At 38.0% G+C, this 7,199-nt stretch overlaps 3 protein-coding genes across 3 annotated transcripts in view; all 3 read left to right on the top strand.

Moving 5' to 3' along the window:
* LOC100175615 (glucose-6-phosphate 1-epimerase) overlaps positions 1–1,780 on the top strand; it is a 7,279-nt gene extending 5,499 nt beyond the window's left edge. The window contains exons 4-6 of the mRNA XM_009863188.3: positions 101–278; positions 787–931; positions 1,201–1,780. Coding sequence (XP_009861490.1) covers positions 101–278; positions 787–931; positions 1,201–1,364 — 487 coding nt within the window. The 3' untranslated portion in view covers positions 1,365–1,780. The remainder of the gene's footprint in view (positions 1–100; positions 279–786; positions 932–1,200) is intronic.
* A 206-nt stretch (positions 1,781–1,986) lies between these two features.
* Positions 1,987–4,893, top strand: LOC100177945 (general transcription and DNA repair factor IIH helicase subunit XPD-like). The gene has a single exon (XM_002126019.5). It carries the CDS (start codon positions 2,224–2,226, stop codon positions 4,504–4,506), a length of 2,283 nt encoding a protein of 760 aa, XP_002126055.1. The 5' UTR covers positions 1,987–2,223; the 3' UTR covers positions 4,507–4,893.
* LOC100185820 (vesicle transport through interaction with t-SNAREs homolog 1A-like) overlaps positions 4,822–7,199 on the top strand; it is a 4,404-nt gene continuing 2,026 nt past the window's right edge. Inside the window, exons 1-6 of the mRNA XM_002122669.5 lie at positions 4,822–5,008; positions 5,386–5,444; positions 5,786–5,896; positions 6,179–6,259; positions 6,660–6,815; positions 6,939–7,000. Of these exons, the coding sequence (XP_002122705.3) occupies positions 4,915–5,008; positions 5,386–5,444; positions 5,786–5,896; positions 6,179–6,259; positions 6,660–6,815; positions 6,939–7,000 (563 nt within the window). The 5' untranslated portion in view covers positions 4,822–4,914. The remainder of the gene's footprint in view (positions 5,009–5,385; positions 5,445–5,785; positions 5,897–6,178; positions 6,260–6,659; positions 6,816–6,938; positions 7,001–7,199) is intronic.

The following is a 7,199-nucleotide window of genomic DNA, read 5'->3' as shown; positions in this document are numbered from 1 at the left end:
CCCACCCTACCATTAGTAATGTTTCTGGCTTATATCATGGTTGTTACATTAGATGACAAAAATAGTAACATGGATATTAACAACATTAATATTTTTCCAGTTTCAAACTCCAATACACTGTGACCTTGAGTTCATCTACTTTAACAAGCTCCCTGCAAATAACCAACACATCAACCTCTAGCTTTGACTTCACTACATTGCTACACACTTATATTAGAGTGGATGACATCAAGGACACCACTGTGTCTGGGTTGGAAGGATGCGCTTACAAGGATAAGGTTGGTTTGTGTGTGTATTTAGGGTGAAAAATGTTGTCCTGCCATAATGCATAATAGGAATTCAGAATAAATGTAAGTTGATTATTCTTGCATGGCGGAGCAACGACAATCGTTATAACACGGGTGTTTTGTTTCATACACCACTTGCCTGCTTACGAGTTACCTCGTATGTAACTTATTTATCCTCGCATGACGGGCCAACGACAGTCGTTATAACACGGGTGTTCTGTTTCATACACCTCATGCACGCTTACAAGTTACCACATATGTAACTTTGTGGGTGATTGTTTTTCTGTATTGCTGACAATTTGGACAACCTATTAGTGACCACTGGGTTGGAGCAATTACCGTTAAGTGACTTGCCCAAGGACACAAATGCCCACATTGGTGACTAGGGGCGAACCAGCTGACCACTGTACCTAGTGCCGATGTGTAACAATATGATATAAGTATCATAGAGTAATTAACCCATCCCACTCCAGGGCTAACCGTCATAACTCACCTCCAGGTCACCTCTAGTGACGGCATAGAGCAAGATACTGAAGTAAAGATATCAATAAACGTAGATCGCGTATATACGGATACCAACCACCATGTAGTAACTCATGCTGGGGGAAGGATACAAGTGGAGAAGGAGGGACTCCCTGATACAGGTGTGATGTCATGATGATGTCATCAGGGGATTTTTTACCATTCATTAGAAAATTTTAAAAAGTAAACGATGTCAGTTAAGACTACTTCATTCTAACTCCAGGTTATCATCAGCACCTTTTATGATTTGTTTCTGAGTTTATTGTATGTTAGGTGTAGTAGATGGAACTTTTACTCAAGTAGTTTCATGCACGCAAGGTGTTTTAACAATTGCTGTTTTGCTGCTAATTCCCTCGTTGTTTTAACTAACCCCCATATATTCCCCACATAGTTCTATGGAATCCATGGATTGAGAAATCGCAAGCGATGTCAGATTTCAACAACGATGGTTGGATGAACATGGTTTGTGTAGAACCAGGGTTTGTGGGGAAACGGAAGATGTTGGGGGTGGGGGAGGAGTTTGGTTGCAAGCAAACATTGACTGTTCTTGAGTGATTTGGGTAGAGTTATACTGGGGGAGACTGTGATAAGTGAATCAATATAACTTATTTACAAAACAAACAATTGCCAGAGATATTTTGCTTATTCACAATAATACACCTGGCGGAATGCAATATTCATTCGTAGCTTATTTTTCCTTGGTTGGCGAGACAACGACAGTCGTTATAGCACATGTGTATAACTTTATGGGAAACGTTTTTTACTAAACATCGTGTTGTACTCTATTCTTTATGTTGCTTACTTACATATTAATATTTATGTGAATACATGGTGTATGAGTTAACCTTTACCCCAAAACACAACATGTTTACAATCATGTTAAAAACACTTTTATATTTTTTATATCATATCATTGTTACTGCAGTAGAATATATATGTCGCTTATTATAATACATTGTAGACAATTTTAACATGCGTTTGTTATTTTTATATTAAGATAATTTGATTGCAAATTTTGCGTTACTGCCACTGGTATAACATGTATTTTGGCAGAATGATTATTGACGTCATTTTACTAAACGATTTGGCAGAACTGGATTAGCAAATATTTTGGCAGAATGTTAATTAACGTCATTTATTTAGAGTAACGTGTGTGAAGTGTAGGTGTAGGTTCATAATACAAGTTAGTTTGGTAAGTTAACGTGTGTTTGGTACAGTTATGATAAGTAAAAGTATTTTAGTCAGAGTTACATACGTGGTAACTTGCAAGCGAGCATGAGGTGTATGAAACAAAACACCCGTGTTATAACGACTGTCGTTTGTCCGACCACCGCCATGTGAGGATAAACAAGTTTCATTCATTCACAGGCGTTAATAAACTTCAGGCCCAGATTTTGTTAAAACGAACTTAACGATGAAGATAAACGTAGACGGTTTGTTGGTGTATTTTCCTTACGAGTTCATTTACCCCGAACAATATTCCTATATGCTGGAGTTGAAACGAACATTGGACGCGAAAGGACACGGGGTTCTAGAGATGCCGTCGGGCACGGGGAAAACGGCGACATTATTATCGCTCATAGTAGCGTACCAATATGAGTACCCGGAAATTATTTCGAAACTCATATATTGCTCGAGGACAGTACCGGAGATTGAAAAAGTTTTGGAAGAATTGAGAAGGTTGATGGAGTATTATGAGAAAGAAGTGGGGGAAGTCCCTAAACTGTGCGCACTCGCGTTAAGCTCGAGGAAAAATCTTTGCATCAACGCAAGTGTAAGGGGAGCGCGAATTGGGAAAGAAGTTGACACCAAGTGTCATCAGCTTACTGCTTCACATGTAAGGATCAAACAGAAGCATGACGCAAGTGTTGAGTTATGTTCTTTCTATGAGCAGTTTGACGCAAACGGACGAGAAGAGGCTTTACCAGCAGGGGTTTATAATTTGGATGATTTGAGACGGTATGGAAAGTTACGGAACTGGTGCCCGTATTTCCTCGCTAGATATACAATCACCCATGCTAATATTGTGGTGTATAGCTACCATTATTTACTGGATCCTAAAATTGCTGACTTAGTTTCAAAGGAGCTATCAAAAAATGCCGTTGTTGTTTTTGATGAGGCACATAATATTGATAACGTGTGTATTGACTCCATGAGCGTCACAATTAGCAGACGAACTTTGGATAAATGCTCTCAGAATATTCAATCTCTGCAAAACCACCTCGAAAAATCTCGTCAAACGGATGAAGATAAATTGAGGAATGAATACAAGAGATTGGTGGAGGGGTTGAGGGAGGCAAATATAGCACGGGAAGCAGATGTAGTTCTTGCCAACCCTGTAATACCTGATGATGTGTTGAAGGAAAGTGTTCCAGGAAATATACGAAACGCAGAGCATTTTCTTGCGTTTATGAAGAGATTTAATGAATATTTGAAAAGTCGTTTGCGTGTACGACATGTTGTGTCCGAGACACCATTATCTTTTATCCATGACGCGTTCGAACAAGTATGTATCGATAAAAAACCATTAAGATTCTGTTCCGAGAGATTACGTTCATTACTACAAACCCTTGAGCTTGCTAATATGTCAGATTTCTCCAACCTTACACTCCTAGCAAACTTTGCCAGCCTTGTAAGCACTTATAACAAAGGGTTTGTAGTTTTAATCGAACCATTTGATGATCGTACACCAACCATAGTAAACCCCATCCTACACTTCAGCTGCATGGATGCATCAGTTGCAATTAAACCTGTTTTCTCACGTTTCCAAAGTGTAATAATAACATCAGGAACTCTATCCCCTCTAGACATGTACCCACGTATTCTAGATTTTCACCCGGTAACAATGGCTACGTTCACTATGACTTTAGCAAGACAATGTCTATGCCCAGTGGTTGTAACGCATGGTAACGATCAAGTTGCGATATCGTCAAAGTTCGAGACACGAGAAGATGTTGCAGTTATAAGAAACTATGGGAATCTACTTGTTGAAATGACAAAGATAGTTCCGGACGGTATTGTTTGTTTCTTTGTGTCATACGCTTACATGGAGAACATTGTGGCAAGCTGGTATGAGCAGGGAATACTCGAGAATGTTCAGAAAAATAAACTTCTGTTCATTGAGACACAAGATGCTGCGGAGACAAGCATGGCTTTGGATAAATACCAAGAAGCTTGTGAGAATGGTAGAGGAGCTGTGTTGTTATCTGTAGCGAGGGGGAAAGTATCTGAAGGTATTGACTTCACCCACCATCACGGTAGAGCTGTTATAATGTTTGGTATTCCTTATGTTTATACACAATCAAGGATCCTAAAAGCAAGGTTGGAATATTTGAGGGAGAATTACCAGATTCGTGAATCGGATTTTTTAACATTTGATGCCATGCGACATGCAGCACAGTGTGTTGGGAGGGTTATAAGGGGGAAGACGGATTATGGGGTGATGGTGTTTGCGGATAAAAGGTTCGCTCGGAGCGATAAGAAAGGGAAACTTCCAAGATGGATTCAAGAGCATCTAAGTGACGGGGTGTGTAACTTATCCACGGATGAGTCAGTCCATATTACAAAGAGGTTTCTGCGTATCATGGCCCAGCCTTTCTCACAGGAAGACCAACTTGGTTTGTCTTTGTTAACAAGAGAGCAACTTGAGTCCGAAGCCATGAGAGGGAGGATTCAACAGATCGCGCATCAGATATAATACTTGGGCTCAAAATGTTTTGTATTTTTAAAATCACTGTAATATGACAAATGTGAAACATTTTATAGTTTCTTTAATTAAAGGCACCAAGCTTTATAAAACACAGGGTAGGCAGAGATAGTTAGACACACAATCCAAAAAATAAATCAAACTACTTTGACACCCAGGAATACAAGGGCCCATTTTATAATTTAGGCCTACAAAGGCTTGCTACGATATTTACTAATTCTCACCGGCCTTTTTCAATTAATTTATGACCAAAACTACATTTTCACAATTTGTTTTCAAAATTTTTTTTACATTCATTGTTTTTTTTTTACATTCATCAAATCACTGCCATAATGAGTTTCATTTTCCTTCTTTTTCACTAAAACCTTCTTTTTCACAGCGTTGATTAGTTACTTAACCATGGCTTCGTTATTATTGTCGTATGAACAACAGTTCTCAACATTAACTGCAGAAGTTACACAAAGGATGGGAACCATACATAATTACCATGGAAGTAAGTATATGTGGTGGCTTATACAAGCAATTTCTCCAACCCAGTGGTCACTAATGGTTCGGGCAATGACCAAATCTGGCCGAAATCCCAGGTCCAATGGCTTGTCCCTTGTAGAGCCTTACCCATGTGTATATATTGCATGTCATTTCAATTAACAGCAAATTGGCAGCTGTTAAAAACACGCATGTTATAATGACTGCTGTTGCCCGTTATGCGAGAATAGTTTTAAGTTTTCTCATTTGTTTTGTTCCACCACTTCTCAGGCCCATTGTATTCACCTTTTAATACTGACGAATAAAACTTTATATATATATTTGTTAACTGCTATATATATATATTTGTTATCTTATTTAAAAGTCTGAACATTTATTTGACAGCTGAACGAAAATCGTTGATAAGTTCGATTGAACGACAACTGGATGAAGCTCAGGAACTGGTGGGTTGTTTATATTGTATTGTGTGTTGTGTTAACTATCCAACCATCTTAAAGCTGTGTGGATTAATATTTAATGCTTACATTATTGGTTGTTACTTAACAAAAAAGTTTAAACACCTTGTTAAATCCACCCACACTGTAGTGGCTGTATAGCAGTAAGTCCCCCTACACAAATATTAACGTTTTTAACTCTGTTTAATGCTCTTGAATTTGAATGTATGTTTTAGCTTGTTATTATGCCCACACTTTAGTTGTATTACTGTAAGTTCACACTTAAACGGCTACTTTACAAATACTTTAACCCAACCCAAGCCTTTAACACACACACTTTAAACCCCCAGTTGGAACAAATGGACCTTGAGATCCGAGAACTCCCAAACTCCGAGCGAGGAAAATTGATGGGGAGAATGAAAAGTTATCAAACAGAGTTTAATAATCTGGAAACACAAATGGTAAGTTGGTATAATAATGTATTGTGTATAGGAATATATATTGTATATTGTAATATATGGTAAACTAGTCATAGGCTGCAAGCCTGGGGTGTTAGGAAGGTAGAACTAATCTATGGGGTTAACTCTGGCATAAATCCCAAATCTCCTGACATACCTTGCTGAAAGACCTCATCCACTCGTATAAAACAGCAAAAGGTGCCCCTTAAATGACATGCTTAATACTATAAGAGCTACAATGATCAATTTTTAAATTATTTTGTTGATAATTTTATTTATTTTTAGAAAAAAGCGAAAACTACAAACAATGCGAATAAACTGCGCGATGAACTTTTATCAATGGATGATAATGGAACTGATGATCAGGTATTTTTATGTTGCGGCTATCATGTATGTACATGTGTTTGGGGTTGGGCCATGTTATATATGGGGGCCCTAATGCGTTGTCCAAATTGTCTGCCATACAGAAATAAAATCACCCACAAAGTTACATACGTGGTAAATCGTAATGGGGCATGAGGTGTATGAAACAATACACCTGTGTTATACAACGACTGTCGTTATCCTGCCATGTAAATAAGTAAATATATAAACGCAATATATATCATCTCACTTGTCCTCACATAATACATACATGTATGCAGCCATTTATTGATTTTGAAAATGAGATAAACAAGGTTTTTAAATATCAATTGTTTTTTTAAACATCCATTTTTTATAATCAAGTTAACATCAAAACACCCATTTATATACCCCCCCCCCACAGCGAGCCCGTTTACTGGACAACACCGAACGACTCGAGAATTCCTCACGAAGGTTAGAGGTTGGTTACAGGGTTGTCATGGAAACGGAGAAAGTGGGACAAGATATATTGGATAATCTGCAAAGAGATCGGGAAACGATATCCAGGACAAGACAACGGGTGGGTTCGTGTTGTAATTATAACTGTAGCCAACATAATGGTCTCCAGTTATCATGTTTATTGATTACAATTGAATATTAATATTATTCAACTGTAATAATTGTAATGGTTAACCCCCCACAGTTACGAGACGGAGATGCAAACTTGGGTAAAAGTTCAAGGATTGTGTCCGGTATGATGAGGAGGTTAGTTATTACTTACTATGATGTATATATGATGTATATATGAAGTATATATAGTGCTTATAATGTGATTGTGTGTATGCGTCTGTGGTTAGTGGTCCAACCTGTGGTATGGGGTTGTGGTGTGTTTGGCGGTGAGCATGAACTGCACTTTTTATGGTGTGCTTAAGGTTACCATGTTATATGAATAAATGTAACTTAA

This window comes from Ciona intestinalis, unplaced genomic scaffold (genome assembly GCF_000224145.3).
Source record: "Ciona intestinalis unplaced genomic scaffold, KH HT000101.2, whole genome shotgun sequence".
NCBI lineage: Eukaryota > Metazoa > Chordata > Ascidiacea > Phlebobranchia > Cionidae > Ciona > Ciona intestinalis.
This window is presented reverse-complemented; position numbering and strand designations above follow the sequence as displayed.

Excerpts from the sequence above, each read along its gene's own strand:
- LOC100177945 (XM_002126019.5), top strand. The coding sequence starts at position 2,224 with ATGAAGATAAACGTAGACGGTTTGTTGGTGTATTTTCCTTACGAGTTC.